Source organism: Osmia bicornis, chromosome 4 (assembly GCF_907164935.1).
Source record: "Osmia bicornis bicornis chromosome 4, iOsmBic2.1, whole genome shotgun sequence".
Taxonomy (NCBI): domain Eukaryota; kingdom Metazoa; phylum Arthropoda; class Insecta; order Hymenoptera; family Megachilidae; genus Osmia; species Osmia bicornis.
This window is the reverse complement of record NC_060219.1, coordinates 985,064-1,006,304: the sequence shown is the minus strand read 5'-3', so window position 1 is coordinate 1,006,304 and position 21,241 is coordinate 985,064. Positions and strand designations below refer to the sequence as shown.

General features: G+C 35.1%; 1 protein-coding gene across 1 annotated transcript; it reads left to right on the top strand.

The window, feature by feature from the left end:
- Positions 1-18,430: 18,430 nt before the first annotated feature.
- LOC123987742 lies at positions 18,431-20,620 on the top strand. The gene has a single exon (XM_046285478.1). It carries the CDS (start codon positions 18,431-18,433, stop codon positions 20,618-20,620), a length of 2,190 nt encoding a protein of 729 aa, XP_046141434.1.
- Positions 20,621-21,241: the final 621 nt, after the last annotated feature.

Below are 21,241 nucleotides of genomic sequence, written 5' to 3'. Positions count from 1 at the left end.
TTTCCTCCTTTCCTACTTCAAATGGAACTGCCAGCTTGATTGTTGCGAGCACTGATATATATACATATACATACTATGGATTGGAGATGCTTGAAGCGATTTGAAGGCGCTGATGCGCCACCATCGTTCGACCAGTGTACTTTACTTCCGACGATTTCCATATGTATACAATACGTTTTTGCTTACATTTTATTATTTTAACATGTTAAATAGCTTTTACATTGTATAATAAAATACAAAAGTAAGTGCATGCATTATGTGCAAGATATTCCTTTTTCTGGTTCTGGGTATTTAAGAATTACCTTCTTCGTGTGCTATGACATATTCTTTTATATATGAAGCATGCTTTATATAAAAATATTACAAATTTAACAAAACTTAAGATTCATTATTTCATAGATTTATTTCCTACAATCTGTTACTACTGATGCAAGTATGGCCTAATATTCATGAATTTTGAGAAAATACGACTGACTTGGACTTATGTGAATTCCAAAGATCACTTCTCTAAGAGTGGGATATATTTATATGTATAGTTGTAATATTAATAAATTAATAAAGATTAATATTTTAATATTATTATGATTTCAATTTCATTTAATGCTTCTCTTACAACGTAAGAAATGCATACATACATCTCCTTTATCTCAAACAATGAAGTAAACGACAAAACTGTTTGCAAATATTTCAAATTCACTTTTTGTGAACTTCATTAATTATTACTTTAGTTTGTTTAAAATTACATTTAAAAAATTAATTCACTATTTTCATGAATTTCATTTGCTCTGATTAACTTTTCTGAATTTCACCATCATACAAGCAATTCGTATTATATAATTGTAATACATTATATGTTCTTTTTATCCGACTTCGAAAAGGAGGAGGATACTCAATTCGATGAGTATATTTTTTTTTTTTTTTTTTTTTTTTTTTTCTGGCTTTGTTCACCGATTACGCCGAGACGGATGGACCAATCGGAACGAAACCTTTTGCATCTTGTAGGATATGTCTTCCGATTGGTCCCGTTGAAAAAACATTTTGCATTTTTTCATTCCGAACGCTTTTTATTGCAAAAAAACGTGCTATTTCATGTACGTGCAGTTTATGTTCACCGATTACTCCGAGGCGGATGGACCAATCGGAATGAAACTTTTTGCATCTTGTACAGTACAATTCCCCATTGGTCCCGTTAAAAAAATATTTTGCATTTTTTTATTCCTATCGATTTTTTTTTCTAAAAGTACGTTCGCTGATTACTCCGAGACGGATGGACCAATCGGAATGAAATCTTTTGCGTCTTGTAGGATATGTTTTCCCATTGGTCCCGTTGTAAAAACATTTCGCATTTTTTTATTCCGAACGGTTTTCATTATTGCAAAATAAAAACGGGAAGTTTGTAATCTCAACATAAAATGACTTCAATGATCCTTTAATATATTGTCGGGAGCATGATTCTGAACAACTTTTTCATTATGCATAATTAACGGAAACCTTTAGTTTTCGAGATATTCGTGAAAAACTATTGTTATTTTTTCTGCCTTTGTTCGCCGATTATTCCGAGACGGATGGACCAATTGGAACGAAACCTTTTGCGTCTTCTAAAGTATGTCCCCCGATTGGTCCCGTTAAAAAAACATTCTATATTTTTTCATTCCGAACGGTTTTTATTGCAAAAAACGTACTATTTCATGTACGTGCGGTGTATGTTCACCGATTATTCTGATATGGATGGACCAATTGGAATGAAACTTTTTGCATCTTGTACAGTACAATTCCCCATTGGTCCCGTAAAAAAAATATTTTGCATTTTTTTATTTCTAACGACCTTTTTTTGTAAATGTGCGTTCGCTGATTACTCCGAGACGGATGGACCAATCGGAATGAAATCTTTTGCGTCTTGTAGGATATGTATTCCCATTGGTCCCGTTGTAAAAACATTTCGCATTTTTTTATTCCGAACGGTTTTCATTATTGCAAAATAAAAACGGGAAGTTTGTAATCTCAACATAAAATGACTTCAATGATCCTTTAATATATTGTCGGGAGCATGATTCTGAACAACTTTTTCATTATGCATAATTAACGGAAACCTTTAGTTTTCGAGATATTCGTGAAAAACTATTGTTATTTTTTCTGCCTTTGTTCGCCGATTATTCCGAGACGGATGGACCAATTGGAACGAAACCTTTTGCGTCTTCTAAAGTATGTCCCCCGATTGGTCCCGTTAAAAAAACATTCTATATTTTTTCATTCCGAACGGTTTTTATTGCAAAAAACGTACTATTTCATGTACGTGCGGTGTATGTTCACCGATTATTCTGATATGGATGGACCAATTGGAATGAAACTTTTTGCATCTTGTACAGTACAATTCCCCATTGGTCCCGTAAAAAAAATATTTTGCATTTTTTTATTTCTAACGACCTTTTTTTGTAAATGTGCGTTCGCTGATTACTCCGAGACGGATGGACCAATCGGAATGAAATCTTTTGCGTCTTGTAGAATATGTCTTCCGATTATTCCCATTATAAAAACATTTCGCATTTTTTTATTTCGAACGGTTTTCATTATTGCAAAATACGTTCTGGTTCAAGGAATGCACCGATTGCGATGAAAGATTTCACATTTCGTAGATCATTCCACGATGATTCCATTTCCCAAAATTTATTTAACTTCTTATTGTTAATAACTATTGTTATTATAATAAAAAGCCTATTCTTTAGGGTTACCCTCCAAGGAATATACCGATCGCGATTTTTCAAACTTGTCCCTGCAAGTAAACTTCGAATACTGCTCGTTCCACTAAAAAGTGTGAAATAAAATAATTTTTAACAAAAAAAAAAATCCGACTTCAAAATGCACTAAAAAGTATAAAATAATTTCCATTTCATTTATATCTGTATTCCACAGCTATTAATACAATCTACTTAATCATTAAATAGGATACTAAATATATTTCAAAGTTTTCGGAGGCGGCGCAAAATTAAAAATACCCGAACAAACGGTGCTGCCAATAACGATTTGATTGTGGTATGGCAAACTTGGTAATTAATAAGTCGTAAGAGCAAAATTATAGGTCCGGTTGAAAACATTTGTAATTGTAACGATTGTATGAGAAATTGTCAGCACTCCTGATGGACATGCACTATACTGCAGTTTACAAGAGACCATACTTAACTCGTGCCGCTCACTAGGTCTAGAGAGATTTTTAATGACGTGTGTTATTCCCCTCTCCAGCTTGCTTCTTATTATACCTTGCGATCATATAAATGGTGGGCAGAAATATATGACGTACGATAATTGAAAAGCGGTGATGATATTGTAAAGTTTCACGATGCAATGAAAATTCTATTATTTTCCGGAAAAAAATGATGTGAACGCAAAGTTAGAAGCAAGCTGTAAAGGGGAATCACACGCACTATTAAAAATTTCCCTAGACCTCAGTAGGTCACTAGCTGCGCGACTTAAGTGCGGTCACTCGTGAACTGCAGTATAGTTAATTCGTAATGGGTATATTGATTCCCACTGAATATTGTTTACTTGAAATTATCAAATGGGTCATTTGTCACTGGTTGCCGACACCTGAACTAGGATCTTCCCAGTAGAGGAAAAGTTTTTAATTTTGCGCCGCCTCCGAAAACTTTGAAATATATTTAGTATCCTATTTAATGATTAAGTAGATTGTATTAATAGCTGTGGAATACAGATATAAATGAAATGGAAATTATTTTATACTTTTTAGTGCATTTTGAAGTCGGATTTTTTTTTTTGTTAAAAATTATTTTATAGTCTCTTTTAAACCACATTTTTCTAGCTTCGCGCTATTTCCTTTAATACATCGGTCGAACGGTGATGGCTAAAGTCTGCTTCAATTCGCTTCAACCGCTGTACGGCTGGCTTATGGGAATCTCGTATCCATAGTATACATAACAGTGGTTGCGAGGTTTGTTTGGCTTTTCGTCTTTTTCTACGTTCGGTGACTTCAAAGGGTCGACACGAGTCTCTCTCGGTTACTCTTGGTTATCCAGAATAACAGATTTGTGACCACGAACCATGACCTATTTTCGAATGTAGAAAAAGACAAAGAGCGAAACAGACATCGCAGACGCTCAAGCTAGCAGTTCTATTTGAAGTTGGAAAGGAAGACCAATAACGTCGTGAAAACGTTACGAAGAAGTGCGGAATATTACATGTTTTTCATCTGTACAACGTCACAGTGAATAAAAATGTTTATTTACATAAACGAAAATTCTGTGAAAGGTGGTAGTGACCGTGTGGTTGAGTGGGTTCAATGATCTTGTCTGGAGATCAGCTGTTCTTCGAAAGTTTAGGATCGACACAGTGACCCAGTGATCTATCTATCTTGGATTTTACCCATAAAGGGCTGGCGTACTTTGGGGACTTATCCGTCCCCTTTTGCCCAACGAAAACTAGCGTCCACGCGCATAGGGAGATGTGCTGGCAGTCACGCTGCCAGCACCAAACTCCCGCGCATTTTTGAATTTTTCTTACTCATACATTTTTCCTTCCATTATTATCGTTACATCGTCCTTCCATTTTAATCTCTTTTCGCTCGTCTATGTATATGTGTATGTGTACGTGTGTGTGTGTGCGTGTATGTGTACATGTGTGTATGTTTTGTGTGACCCTTTTAGTCGCCTCTTACGACAGGCAGGGGATACCGTGGCCGTATTCTAAGCCCCCCGAGCCACAGGGGGAGTGACCCAGTGAGAATTATCTACTTTTAGCATAGCAGGTTAATTTAGGAACAAATGGGTAAGTTTCATTTAAATTACTTTTAAATTTTTATTAATTATTCCATTTCAAACATTTTTATTTGTTGTTTAGAATGTTTAGAATATCCTTTTTTACATAATGACAGGCGACAAGAGATTAGATTCCATATTTATTTTAAACAACAACTAAAAATGTTCAACCAGTTCAATTTTTTTATTGTACTGTGCCAATGGGGTGCCGAGCCGTTCGTTCGCGATCTACGTCAAGCCCCGCTTTCGTAGCCGACGTTGCCGTCCCTGAGTCCGCGCGCTATACGCGCTCGGATTGGTCAGTGGTTTTGCTTAATAATTCAAAAAGGAAGCTTCAAACAACTTTTTCGCAAAGGAAAAAGTTGTTCAGAATCACCCCACCTACCACCAGGGGGTGAAAATGCGTTACGGGACACCCTGTATAATATAGAGGCAGCTTTATTAACTTATAAAAATCAATATTGTATATTTGTTTCCCAATCACGCCACAATCACAAAACCAGTTCGCTTGAAAATTCGTAATATAATTCAAATATGTTGCCCCTCAATTCACGTTTACATTATTAATAAATTTTAAAAACTGCTTTTAAGAAATTTATGCTTATGACAGCACGGATTATCTGGTGTGTATCCCAATTAAAATAGATATATCGTAAACTGTATTGTTTTTTATATTTGGTTCGAATTGTTTTTTTTTTTGAAATATCCGTAAATATTTTAGATATCCAAGCAATACTGAAGTAATTCTGTTAGGGTTATACAAACATTCATTTTCTCTTTTTTATCAAGCTTTATAATTTTGTCCTACAACATATTATGTTATAAAGAGTAAACGTAGCTTTATGTTACGAAAGTACGAACTTCTGGTTATGTTTACAAGAAAGTACGGTAACCGCTCGATAGTTCTCTGCGTTTGCATACCTTTTTTTTAACAAAATTATATTTTGTTGTTTAGACAAATCGATTATTTGAAACATTGAGATAAAACAGACTTTCTGTATACATAATTGCTTCGTAAATAATATCTTTTCTTACAGTTTGCAATCTTTTGATACTTCAGAGACCTATTTTCGAATTTTACGCTGCATCACTCAACAGTTATGTGCTGTAAAGATGCACTGTCTGCAAAATAAATCATGTCAGTAGTATACAGGGTGTACTGTAATATATGGACATAATTTCAACACATGAATAATGATAAAAATTTGTTTAACGTTTGTTAAACGTTTGCCATATTTCACTTTGTTTTCGAGTTACAATCACTTTTATGCTATATTAGTTGTTCACCTATTTTCACAGACATTGCTGGAAGTAATTATATTTCGGTCGAATACGAGTTTCTAAACGTTTTATTATTGACCTTCTAACCAAGGTATATGTTCCACTACTACTACATTAGACGCTAAGGTCTTCAGCTAACTCACAGACGAAAATCTAGCGCATTGATCTATTTATACGAAAATCGTTCATTTAAGAACTGTCTTACTAATCGACTAAAATGGGGTGGAACGTCAATGTACAGGTACCAAATATGTCCGACTAGAATGTCTTCGAATAATTTATTTAAGTTTTCGTTTACAGAGTTGGTATATAAATCGCCAGATAATCTCCTATTTGCGACAACAATGTTTACATACTGGTTAGCAAGATCGTACATGAGATCTTTACTTGTAAATAGTTAGTTAATTTGTTAAAAGGATTACTGACAGATAGTAATAACTGTACTACAATATGAGATTATGGGCACACCTTATGGTACGCTCTGTAGAGACAGTAAAACAAGTTATTACATATGTCTGGTAGCGATATAAAGTGAATTCATTAAACAATGTGCACTTTAACGTGATGACACGAATATTATCCAACTGACTATAGCAACGGTAACGAGTTAATAAATCTTTAGGAAGATTCATGTGTAACCGCCTAATGTAATAAATAGAACCTAATAATATATTTCGTGAGCATTATATTACATATTTCATATAGGCATTCTAATGTACAGGGAGTTAGGCAATGATTTGTCGCGGTTACCAAAAGCGTGATCCTATACCTCTGGATCGGTGCAGATCTGTAAGCAAAATTGACATTAACTCCTAAATGAAAGATCAAATTTTATTGGTAGTACTCGTCAAGGAGACAAAAGGTCTTAATAAAACCTGTTAAGTTCGTGTGTACTACCATACTGAACTTTTGAATTGCATAGTAAATGCTCTCATTGCCTTTCTGTCGTTTAACAATTTATTTCTGGTACCTATTCTGCTGAGAGGTTACAAAAATTCTGCCTTAAATCTGTCGCTTAGTATTTTATAGAATTATTTAGTCTGAGGATGAGTCTTTGGTGAGGACATATAAAATGGTACAGAAAAACTGTTGCCTAATGAAAATTATTAAAAGATGTTAGGGTTGGCGTGCCCTGCCTTCTGGTCACGTCTTGTGGGTCAAGTCAGTTCTTGAATTTCACTTACGAGTGCACCTCTATAGGAGAGGTTAATAAGTTTTATCCTTAAGTTCGTTAAGCACATTAAGTTTAATCTTTAAATTCACACATTATATAGATTGGTGTTGTTTTTATAGAAATACCAAATAAGCAGCGGACGCATACTGACGTATATACTGCCATAAGTGTACATACATACATACACGTATAGACAAAATTCAATGCAGCGATACCAACAGTTTTTCTCAAATACCTCAAAAACTAATGTCAACTGGTGGTTATGTGTCTAGGTAAAAGTTGTTCAAAATATTAGTTTTTAAATCGGCGGGGGAGGGCGAATTTCTAAATAATTACCATTCCCCGCTTTTAGGGGTGGGTCTTTATAAGAAACAGGAAATTATCGTGCGTCAATTATATGCGTGACAATTGATTTATCATCAAAGCAAAAGAATATGCATGCGTGTGCATTTGGGACCGGTTAGAGGATTATCGAGTAGCTCCTGTATAGCCGGTTAACGTCTGTTATGAGATGCAACGTTGATCAGTTATAGAAGAAAGTGACCAAAGTCCGACTCTTAATTGTTTTTTTTAATGTAACTTTTTTAATATTAAAATTAAATTTTCTACGGTAAAATATTCTCTAATTATTTATCTAAAAACTTACCTAAACAAAATTTGTATAAAAAATTACAATGAAAAGCATTTTTATCAGTCTTTGAAAAGGAGGAGGATACTCAATTCGATGTGTATATATTTTTTTTTTATGTATGTTCACCGATTACTCCAAGATGGATGGACCAATCGAAACGAAACCTTTTGCATCTTGTAGAGTATGTCTCCCGATTGGTCCCGTTAAAAAATCATTTTGTACTTTTTCATTCCTAACGACTTTTATCGCAAAAAACGTAATACTTCATTTATATCTTTCGGCGTTTACGCTGCAGGGAATATACCGATTGCGATGAAACCTTTCATATTAAGTAGCAGGTATATCCGCGATGATTCCACTCTTGTCGCCTGTCATAATGTAAAAAAGGAAATTTTAAGGATTCTAAACAACAAATAAAAATATTTGAAATGGAATAATTAATAAACGTTTGAATTGGAGGCTACGTTAATGATGAAAAATTTGAAAACAATTTAAATGAAACTTACCCATTGGTTTCTAAATTAACCTGTTACGCTGAAAGCAGATAATTCCCACTAGGTCACTGTGTCGATTCTGAACATTCGACGAGAAAACACCTCGCCTATTATTCATACCTAAGTGCAATAAATGAGGGGAGTTCACTGGCCCGACCATGAAAACAGCTGAACAACCGAACGTGTTTCCTCGTCGAATGGTTGGGACCGACACAGTGACCCAGTGACAATTATCTGCTTTCAGCGTAGCAGGTTAATTTAGGAACGAATGGGTAAGTTTCATTTAAATTGTTTTCAAATTTTTCATCATTAACGTAGCCTCCAATTCAAACGTTTATTAATTATTCCATTTCAAATATTTTTATTTGTTGTTTAGAATCATTAAAATTTTCTTTTGTACATTATGACAGGCGACAAGAGATTAGGTCCCATATTCATTTTAAATAACGACTAAAAATGTTCTACCAGTTCAGTTTTTTTATTGTGCTATGCCAACGCGGTTTTCATAGCCGACACTGCGGTCCCTGAGCCCGCGCGCTGTACGCGCTCGGATTGGTCGGTGTTTTTTGTTAAAAACTCGACAACGAACCAACATTTTTACAAAGGAAAAAGTTGTTTAGAATCACCTTAGCAATCATCCCTCTTCGGCTGTCGAGGTAGTCGCGTGATACCCTGTATATCCGCAATGATCCCACTTGCAACAATTTATGGAATTTGTTGTTTAATAACCATCTGAATTCGGTCAATTTTTATTCGGTTTATGGTTATTAGCTAAGCAACAAAAACGCAAAATCACCTTACACTATCCTACAAATACTACACGTTCCACTAAAAAGAGTGAAATAAAATAATTTTTAACAAAAAACAAATCCGACTTCGAAATGCACTAAAAAGTGTAAAATAATTTCTAAGTTTTCGGAGGCGGCGCAAAATTAAAAACTTTTCTTCTGCTAGGAAGATCCTAGTTCAGGCGTCGGCAACCTATGACAAATGACCCATTTGATAATTTCAAGTAAACAAGGCCGCGAGCCCCTGCGGGCCCGCAAACGCACGAGGCAAACGAGAGAATATATACCGCGACGCGAGCCGGGTAACGCCAGATCTGCTCTTCGAGCGTACCCTGCTGAGTGCGACATAGCAAGACTGATTCGTATTTTTGGAACTACTTTACACTCTCCTCCAGCAGTGTTCGGCGTTGAGACGCGTTTGCGACCGCCGCCGAAAGCACCACTGTTCCACTAGCCACTGCCGGGGCCACCCCAGGCGGCTTCCCGACCGCCGGATCGAACCACACGCTAGTCGGGCGACCACAGAATCAACGGTCATCCCACTGTCGGGACGGACGAGACGTGTATCGCGACCGGTCGACCCTAGATGCGACATCCGACTCCGTAACCCGGAATTTCCACTACCTCTGCCGACTCGAACCGTAGTCGTGCCGGACCGTCGCACGGCACCGTGACCGCGCCGGACCGAACCGCGCCGGGCCGCGATCGTAGTAGTAAGCCGCTAGCAAGTAAGCCGTAGCCGTAAGCCGTTAGCTTAAGAACCCATCTTAGACTGTAAGGAACCCTAGGGCCGTAGATTAACTACCGTGTAAATATAGTTTTAGAATGGGTCCACTCCAAAATCTCGAAACCCAAAATCTCGACAACCCAAAATCCTGACACCCAAAATCCCGACTTGCCAAATGCCAGGTGTGTTTAACTGTAAGAAACCACACAAAAAAAATCTGCTCGATTCTGACAGGAGTTACACTTCCGAATATTTACCATAAATACACAAAACTAACCTAATCTTACAAAAAGTTACACAGAACTACCCTAACCTAATCTTCCAAAAAGTTACACAAAACTAACCTAAGCTAACTTAATAATAAACGCCAATAGTAAATCCACAAATCTAACCTAACCTAACTTGACCAAAATACTTCGTACTACACCAGTGTGGCAATAGATACACAAAACTACTCTAAACTTATGAAAAATACTCAAATCTAACCTAACCGAACATAAACTTATGAAAGTCACTCAAAACCAACGTGTGTGAAGTTAGCCCCGCACTTTTCGAATTTTGTATTTTTTGAAATTGTGCTGCATTGTGCTACGTTTGTGCCGTATTGTGCCGTAAACCGCAACTCTGTAAGTCAAAGCGTACTCAAGAAAATTAAAAAAAACAAAATTTTGGATAGCCCCGCACTTTTCGAATTTTGAGATTTTCTTTTTTGTGCCGTATTGTGCTATGTTTGTGCTGAATTGTGCCGCAAACGAGAGATCGATAACATCAATAACAATTAAGAAAATAAATAAAAACAAAATTATACTAGCCCCGCACTTTTGCCGAAATAAAGTTTTTTTTTTTTTAGATAATTTGCGATAACTTGTGCTACGTTGTGCCGTCGATAGAAACTCGATATCGCTATCCATTTTGTAGATAAAAAATGTTGAACTTTTAGGAATACGAAATTTAATATTCGTATAACTTACGAACGGCGATAGATAATCGAATTCTGCAAGTTGTGCTGAATTGTGCTACTTACAATCTGCGAGACACATGTGTTAAAAGTTGATATTAGCTTAAGTGTCAATAAAAATTAACGAAAAAGCTTGGGGGTGAATCAAAAACTTGAGATTTTCGAAATTTCTTTGATTGTGCGGGATTGTACTAGACTAGCACAACAATTTTTCCTAATGACAAAATTTCGTCAGATCACCAGAATTCGTAGCACTAGCAAAATTAGGAATTTGCATGCGTTTAAAAGCTGGATAAGTGCAAGGTGGCTATCCCCTCCACATTGGGGCTTCCGCCTAGGCATCCGAGATGCTCGACGTGAAAGCCGTGTAACATGATCCGAAACGTAATATCAGTGTGACTAATACCAATTCAATGATAAAATTTTTTTATTTTTGTCCTTTTCTTAATGAAACTATTCCTAATGCATTTGTGAGATCTTTCTGATTAAAATGATATCAAACACGATATAGTTTGAATTATATTCATTTATTTATTTACTTATTTATTTATTTAGAATATGCTGCGGAACTATTGACTGCAAATTAGGTACTTTATGATGTTAGGATAAGCCCGTGATCTCCATGAAACCGGACAGTTTCTTCCCATTGAAAATTAAAGTAATTTACAAGCTAACAATAGTAATAGAATAATAATCGAATAAATAAACAACACAGAATCGACTCCTCGGCTGAATACAAACCGACGACACCTCGGCTGGATATCTGTATACAATGTTTGGGTCCCAATCTCTCTTGCACTATCCAGCTTTTAAATACATGCAAATTCCTAACGTATGATTCTTAACTTTGCCAGTGCTGCGAAATCTGGCGATCTGACGAAATTTTGTCATTAGGAAAAGTTGTTGTGCTAGTCTAGCACAATCCCGCACAATCAAAGAAAATTCGAAAATATCTAATTTTTGAATCATCCCCATCCTTTTTTGTTAATTTTCATTGACACTCAAGCTAATATCAACTCTTAACGCATGTATCTCGCAGATTGTAAATAGCACAATTCTGCACAACTTGCAGAATTCGATTATCTATCGCTGTTCGTAAGTTATACGAATATTAAATTTCGTATTCCTAAAAATTCAATATTTTTTATCTACAAATTGAATAGAGATATCGAGTTTCTATCGACGGCACAACGTAGCACAAATTATCACAAATTATCTAAAAAGTAAAAAGTTTATTTCGGCAAAAGTGCGGGGCTAGTATAATTTTGTTTTTATATATTTTCTTAATTATTATTGATGTTATCGATCTCTCGTTTGCGGCACAATTCAGCACAAACATACCACAATACGGCACAAAAAAGAAAGTCTAAAAATTCGAAAAGTGCGGGGCTATCCAAAATTTTTTTTTTTTTTAATTTTCTTGAGTATGCTTTGACTTACAGAGTTGCGGTTTAGAGCACAAACGTAGCACAATGCAGCACAATTTCAAAAAATACAAAATTCGAAAAGTACGGGGCTAACTTCACACACGTTCAAAACCAACCGAATCCGACATAACCTAACTTCTCAGATATACATGGTACTAACCTCACCTAATAAAATGTACACAAAATTAACCTCACGTGTGCAAAGAACCACAAAATCAAACCGACACAACCTATACAGTAAAACTTGGATATATGCAACAGAAGTTTGTCTGGATATATGCAACATCGCTATCCCCTCCACTTGGGGGGATCCCCCTAAGCCGAACCGAGCCGCTCGGCGAGGAAACCGTGTAATATGATCCGACCGTAATATCGATGTGACTAATACTAATTGAACGATAAAACTTTTTTATTTTTAACTTTTTCTTAATGAAACTTTTACTAATGCATTTGTGAGATTTTTCTGATTAAAATGGTACCAAACACGATATGATTTGGCTACATATGTATAAGGCAGGCCGTACACCAAAGATACATGAAACACGCAACATGCAACATGCAACACGTCGCATGTTGTGTACGAACGTAGAATAGGTAACGCGGCACGGTACAAACGATTTGTACGGACGGAGAATCGACACCTCGCTTGGATATATGCAACATTAAATGCCCAGAATCGACACCTCGCTTGGATATTTGCAACGTTTAAATGCCCAGAATCGACACCTCGCTTGGATATATGCAACGTTTGAAACCCGAGTCGACGCCGCAACCGGTTTTCATTTCCAATCCTCCTTTGCTTTTCGCCAACTTTTAACATCAATTTTAGCAAGTAATTATAATTCAAACTATATCGTGTTTGGTATCATTTTAATCAGAAAAATGTCACCAATGCGTTAGTAAAAGTTTCAGTAAAAAAAAGTCAAAAATAAAAAAGTTTTATAGTTGAATTAGTATTAGTCACACCGATACGTTTCGGCTCTTTCTTTTGATCATCGGACCTCTCTCTTTCCACCACTGTCTGTCCTTTTCTACGTTCACGCTTGGCTGCTCGTCGCGTGTAACCCGAGATTCGACACCTCGACTGGATATATGCAACGCCTGGGTCCCAATGTTTGTTGCATATATCCAAGTTTTACTGTATACGAAAAACTAACTCAACCACGCCACACAATAAAACTATCCGAACCTAACCAAGAACACGGAGTTTTGGCTGTCGGAATTTTGGTGGTCCGGATTTTGGCTGTCGAGATTTTGGGCTCTCGGAATTTTGGCTGGCGAGATTTTGGGCTGTCGGGATTTTGGGCTATCGGGATTTTGGCTGTCGGGATTTTGGGTGCCATCGTTTTAGAATAAACCTACTTTATACCCACACACACACACACACTCGTTCTCACTTTACTCATTCTCGAGACCCCCGGCCAACCGACTGAGTCGGCACTAGGGATGTTCGATTTACCGGAAAGAATCGATTCTTGAATCGATTCTGAATCGGAATGAAAGAATCGATTCCTTTAAAAAATCGAAATCAAAGAATCGATTCTGCAAGAATCGATCTAAAAAGAATCGATTTGAAAAAAATTGACTTGTTTTGTTTTCTTTTTTATTTTCATTTTTGTAAGCAGACTATCCCATACGAGTCTTCTATGCGGCATCGATTATCGTAAAGAATCGATCTTTTACTTTTTTATATTTCGTACTCTTACACCAAAAGCAGGCGCTCCACATTGTTTATATTTTAATCACTATTCTTATACTTGTTTTAGGAGTGAATGTGTTTTTATGGATCAGAAGAATCGATTCTTCTAAAAATTTGAAACCAGAAAGTCGATATAAAATAAAAGAGAATTTATAAGAATCACCACATATACCGCGTTCAGCGAGAGACTATACTTAACTTGTGCCGTGCTCGTGCCTTGCGCAGCTCACTAGGCCAAGGGATTTTTAATAACCTGTGTGATTCCCCTCTACAGCTTGCTTCTTACTTTGCGATTATATAAATGGTGGGCAGAAATCAGAGTACTGAAAATTCAAATTAAAAAATAATGCATTACTTATTATTTGTCTAAAAAGTAATTATTTCTTTATTTATTAATTATTGAAAAAGTAATGCGTAATGAAAAAAAATACACTAATTATTTAAAAAATAATGCGTAATGAAAAAAATCGCATTGATTATTTAAAAAGTAATGCGTAATGAAGAAAAGCCACATTAATTATTTAAAAAGTAATATGTAATGGAAAAAAACCGCATTGACTATTTAAAAAGTAATGCGTAATGTAAAAAACCGCATTGACTATTTAAAAAGTAATGCGTAATGAAAAAAAGTTGCATTGATTATTTAAAAAGTAATGCGTAATGAGAAAAAGTTGCATTGATTATATAAAAAGTAATGCGTAATGAAGAAAAGCCACATTAATTATTTAAAAAGTAATATGTAATGGAAAAAACCGGATTGACTATTTAAAAAGTAATGCGTAATGTAAAAAACCGCATTGACTATTTAAAAAGTAATGCGTAATGAAAAAAAGTTGCATTGGTTATTTAAAAAGTAATGCGTAATGACAAAAAGTTGCATTGATTATTTAAAAAGTAATGCGTAATGACAAAAATCGCATTGATTATTCAAAAAGTAATGCGTAATGAAAAAAATCGCATTGATTATTCAAAAAGTAATGCGTAATGGAAAAAACCGCATTGATTATTTAAAAAGTAATGCGTAGTGGAAAAAACCGCATTGATTATTTAAAAAGTAATGCGTAATGAAAAAAAGTCGCATTGATTATTCAAAAAGTAATGCGTAATGGAAAGAACCGTATTGATTATTTGAAATGTAATGTGTAATGAAAAAAAAACGCATTAATTATTGAGAAAGTAATCCGTAATGGAAAAAATCATAAAAATTTTTGTTTATTATTCGTTTTATGTACGAATTATTGAAAATAAATATTACTTTTCATCCCTGCTTAATACACACATATAGTAGGCAAAGAATGAATATAGTACGTAAATTGTATGCGTACATAATATTGTGGTCCTCTCATTTTCCATGGGCACCATCGTGTTGATTGTAGTAACATAGTAGTAACATTAAATGTCATGTATCTACAGATATGATCCTCTCAACGGTCGATCGATTATTGCGAATATCGGGAGATAGCGTTGTCACATATAATTTGGCAAACTTTAGACGGATGTGATCATAGAGATATAAGAATAGAGTGCGCAAGTCATATGCTTGCACGTAAGAGACTGCGATGTAGGAATAGTGTTAGAGACCCGTGGTTTAAATAAATTACACTTAGTTAATTTCTTACAAACTCTTTATTGCTACTTGTCGTCACAGCGTTTCGACTTGCACCAGAGTTAATAACGCGCACCCACCGGTTACAATATATAACATGAAAGAAAGAACACAGCTTCCGCTATGTCGGTAAAGTAGAACTTCTTCAAGTCCCATATGTAATGATGTATACCGATATTCCTACAAATAGAAAAAATACATACTGATCGAATTGAGTAACCTCCTCCTTTTCGAAGTCGGTTAAAAAAGAACGCAGCATATGGGCCCTTTCTGTCTTTGTCTACGCGCGCATGCGAAACAAAGATAGAATGAGCCCATGCGCAGCTTTCTCTTACTATTCTGCGCAGCTCTATCTTTTTATTCCTATATCACTTTTTCAACTCTCTCGCGCGCTCTATTCTTATACAGGGTGTCCCAGCTTAAATGTTATAATTCCATTATTCCGTAACTATTAATGATACAAAAAATTGTTGATATGGGAATTGCACGGTAAAAGGGGGCCTATGTTTTGGCCGAAGAGAAAAATCATTTGCATTATTAGTTTAAAAGATATGATGGTCAAGTTTCGTTTTTCAAATGGAACTATATATTTTTTTTTAGTTCACGTAATAGTGCTTCTCAAGACGAATTTATTAAGCTTTAATGTATTCACCCGATTTTTATTAGTTTTCGAGATATAACGTTTACAAATTTCCCGATTTTCAGTAGATACGTTTCGGTTTGAGTGGCAAGTCGTAAAAGCGGCCCTATAGTTGCGGTTTCTTATTCTTTGGGTCTGCCGTTCCTAGCGTAGACTCCCGTTGAGGCACTGACCGCTACAATAGGGCCACTTTTACGACTTGCCACTCAAACCGAAACGTATCTACTGAAAATCGGGAAATTTGTAAACGTTATATCTCGAAAACTAATAAAAATCGGGTGAATACGTTAAAGCTTAATAAATTCGTCTTGAGAAGCACTATCACGTGAACTAAAAAAAAATATATAGTTCCATTTGAAAAACGAAACTTGACCATCATATCTTTTAAACTCATAATGCAAATGATTTTTCACTTCGGCCAAAACATAGGCCCCCTTTTACCATGCAATTCCCATATCAACAATTTTTTGTATCATTAATAGTTACGGAATAATGGAATTATAACATTTAAGCTGGGACACCCTGTATATATTTATCTCTATCTATGACCCCATGTTGGTGTCATTTACTCTATGGATTTCATCGAACCTGAACGTATGTTTGTACTCCAAAACATTATACGGCGTATTATTGTGAGATATATAATCAGTGCAGGTGATTATTGAGTGTGACTAGTTAGGGTATTTGATTATTGTGCACAATTTGTCGACTGCAGCTAATTGTAAGTATTTTTTGTATTATAAATGTAGAATGTAACCACGCTTGACACCGGGGGCATTCCATGGGAAATCGAACACTTTTTGGAGCACCATGTCGGATTTTGCACAAATTTAGATATGTTACATTTTTTAGTGACATATAAACGTATCTGGAAGGATTTTAAAAAATTTTTTAAATTGTGGATTTTACAGCTGATTGAAATATAGTACTCACTTTTTTTCAATAAATTATAATTGCTGAACTAACAAACTGATACAAATGACAAGAGTATCTAATAAAAATTATTTCAGTTGAAAAAATAAATTTTTTATCCGCTTATTTTGCAATTGTTTTAAACAAATGCCATTTTATAATATCGGTCAATATTGAAAACTCTGAAAAAAATTGAGGCTATAGTCCTATTTGTCCCCTTTGCGGACCTGTGTTCATAAATACGGACACTTTAAAATTGGCCATAGGAAAATTAATTGAAGTTAACGCTGCGTCTGGGCACGCTGGTTCACCAGCCGAGTCATGCGGTGCTACAGGGTAATCTTCGCGCTACCGTACCCGAAAGGAAGTGGCCCGAAAGGAAGTGATTGAGGTGGCCCCTGCAGCGGAGATGGCTGTGTGCGTGAAAATGTGTTAAGAAAATATTCTTTTTCCGCAGAGTTTAATGGGGCACTCTTCTGCTCATTACACACATTTTCACGCACACAGCCGTCTCCGCTGCAGGGGCCACCTCCGTCGAGTAAGCGATGACAAAAATGGGATGTCGACTTGTACATTCTATTGCGGCGGCACTTCCTTTCGGGTACGCTAGCGAGAGGATCACCCTGTAGCACCGCACGACTCGGCCGGTCGAGCCAGCGTGCCCTGACGCAGCGTTAACTTTAATTAATTTTCCTATGGCCAATTTTAAGGGGTCCGTATTTTTGAACACAGGTCCGCAAAGGGGACAAATAGGACTATGGCCTCAATTTTTTTCAGAATTTTCAATATTGGCCGGTATTATAAAATGGCATTTGTTTAAAACAATTGCAAAATAAGCGGATAAAAAATTTATTTTTTCAACTGAAATAATTTTTATTAGATACTTTTGTCATTTGTATCAGTTTGTTAGTTCAGCAATTATAATTTATTGAAAAAAAGTGAGTACTATATTTCAATCAGCTGTAAAATCCACAATTAAAAAAATTTTTAAAAATCCTTCCAGATACGTTTATATATCACGAAAAGATACAACATATCTAAATTTGAGCAAAATCCAACATGGTACTCCAAAACGTGTCCGATTTCGTATGGAATGACCCTTCAGAATACGAACTATTATTGTAGTTTGTTTATAAATAAAGATAATAATAATAATAGCCCTAAATAGATATAATTGGATCTTTTAAGATCTAGTTTGATTCAGTTAGATTCAAAATTTGGGAAAAATTAAATCTAATTTGATCTAATCAGGTATTAGATCTACTTGGATCAATTTTTTTCGGTCTATTTATCGGAAGATTTTTATGATTTTCTTTTTAGATTTAACATGGACTCAGCAAACTCTCCAATTCGTAAAAAGATAAGAACAGAGCAATCAGGTTCTGTGATTTTAAATGAAAGAGATCAAAATGTGGAGTTAGAAAGAACTCTTAGTCAAATTTCAATTGCATCTTCTATCTCAAGTATTGATGAAGAGAAAAATAACAGTGAGGAAAATTCCGATGCAAGTGATAACGATGATATACAGATTAATAGAACTGAAGAACAAAAGATTTTAGCTGCCATCAATAAATCAACATGTCTTGATGGAACGTACTTTAAGGTTGACAAGTCAAAATCAAGTACAGTAACAGGAGATGTTGTTGCTGTATGTCAATTTTGTAATCCTACGAGAGCACTTAAAGGAAAATTTACAATTACTTCTAATTTTACAACGCATTTGAAGAGAAAACATGCAAATGTTTATAATGAATATTTAGAATATGCAAAACAAAAGCGACATGGTGTGGAAAATACTTCCGTTATTGATAGAAAGCGTTGGTCGTGTGTTTTAAATCAAGAAGAATTTGAGCAAAATATCACAAATTTTGTATTAAAGTATATGATACCATTCAGAGCGGTTGAAGATCCGTCTTTCAGAAAAATTTTTGATGATTTCAAAATAAAGAGAGGTGATACTCGGTTAAAGCACTTGACATGTTACTCTTTGGCAAAAAGAGTCGACAAAAGTTTTAAGGAGATGTTACAAGAAATTGGTGACGCAATGAATTCGGTGATCAACGGTGGTGGGTTTGTTTGTACTACGGCTGATGTATGGACAGGAGGATCACGCAGATATCTAGGTGTCACAGCTAGTTGGATACATCCTGAAACATTGGAAAGAAAGTCGGCTGCACTTGCATGCAAGAGATTCTCAGGAACGCACTGCTTTGATGCTATTGCAGATCTGTTATCAAAAATTCATGTTTCATTCAAGTTAACGCCTGAGACAATAAGAGCGACCGTTACTGATAACGGATCTAATTTTATTAAGGCTTTCAAAGAATTCGGTATTGCAATTCCGAATGACCCTTCTAGTATTGATACTCGAGATGAGTACGAAAATAACGATGATGATTTTGACGTTAGCATATTTGACGAGGATGTTGATTTTGATGAAAATTGTATTCAAATTGACAATGAATTTAGCAATGAGTGTGACGCAAAATTACCTCGGCATATCAGATGTGCTAGCCACACATTAAACCTTATAGCTAAAACTGATGTTTTGAAAGCTATACAAAATTGTAAACGATTATATTCAAAGCATAATAATGTCATGCTCAAATGCACAGAAATATGGAAGTCGTTACGTTCTCCGAAATTTAATGAAAATTTGAAGGCATACCTTGGCATTGCACTTCAACGACCAGTCGTAACTCGCTGGAACTCGAGTTATGATTGTATCAAAAAATTATTGACTGTGAAAGAGAAGCTATTGAACAACGATTCAATTAAATTCAAAAAACCCTTGAATGACTTAGATTTTCAATATTTGGAAGAATATGTGCGATGTGCTGCTCCTCTCGCAAATGCTATTGATCGTTTACAAGCTGATAACTGCTATTACGGTATTCTTCTTCCGACATTGGTGTCTTTAAAGCATCAAATGAATATGTTAACATTTAATGAAGATGTTATTGACTGTAAACCAATGATTGAAGCAATTGTTGATGGTGTTGATCGTCGTTTTGAGAAAATTTTCGATTTTTCACAACCCGATATCGATGCAGTCATAGCTGCTATTTCTCATCCCCAATTCAAAGGTCGTTGGCTAGTACCATATTCACGAGATGTGCAAAAAAATATTCATGAACGCTTTCTTGCAGCAGTATCTCAAGAATCGTCATATGAAGTACAAAGCTCTGTCAATCAGAACTATGACGACGATTTTGAATTTGGACACACCAATTTGACAATCGATGAGTTCCAACCATCTCTATCTCAGGGAGAATTAACAGCAGAAGTTACGCGTTATTTAAAAAGTAAGGAAAACCAACTCGATATGTTGGAAAATTATCCATCGATTCGGAAAACGTTTGTAAAGTATAATACACCGTTGCCGTCATCTGCTCCCGTGGAAAGGATGTTCAGTTATACAACTATGATGAATTTACCAAAATACAATCGACTTAAGGATGAGCATTTTGAGCAACGAGTATTATTAAAAGCAAATGCAGGAAAAAAGTACCGTTAACTTAGAATATTTGTATGTGTAATATAGTTACAAAATCTTAAATGTAAGTTAAAATATAATATGAATTTGTTTCAGTACCGAACATGAGAATAAAAATAAAAAATAATCAATACTAATAATAAATAACAATAAAATGCAAAAGAAAATTGGATGGATAATCGCATTCTCAATATAATCGTTTAGTAATACGCAAAATATAACGTGTAATAAAAATATTGATTATTATAACGTATATCATATCCATTAAATATTTTTGGTGTGTAAAATTTAACTTTATACCGTTTGTTTGGTAAAGCGTAATTTAAATAAAATAATTGTTAGTTTTCAACATGCAAATAGGTCCAGCGAAATTAAGAAACAAAAAAAATGATATTACATTAGTTATTTATCTCTTAGGATGGTCCATTTCTAACATTTAAATCATATGAATGGAAACAGGAGTCTGAATAGTCAAAGCTTGTAATTTAGTTTATATTATGTGTGATGAAAATAAAAACAAACAAAGATATATATATATCTTTAGAATAAAATAAAATCTATAAAATTAGTATATATTGAATATATTATCAGTTCTTGATCACATAATTTAAATTGTTTTATTTTATTTTTGATTTAGTTTAA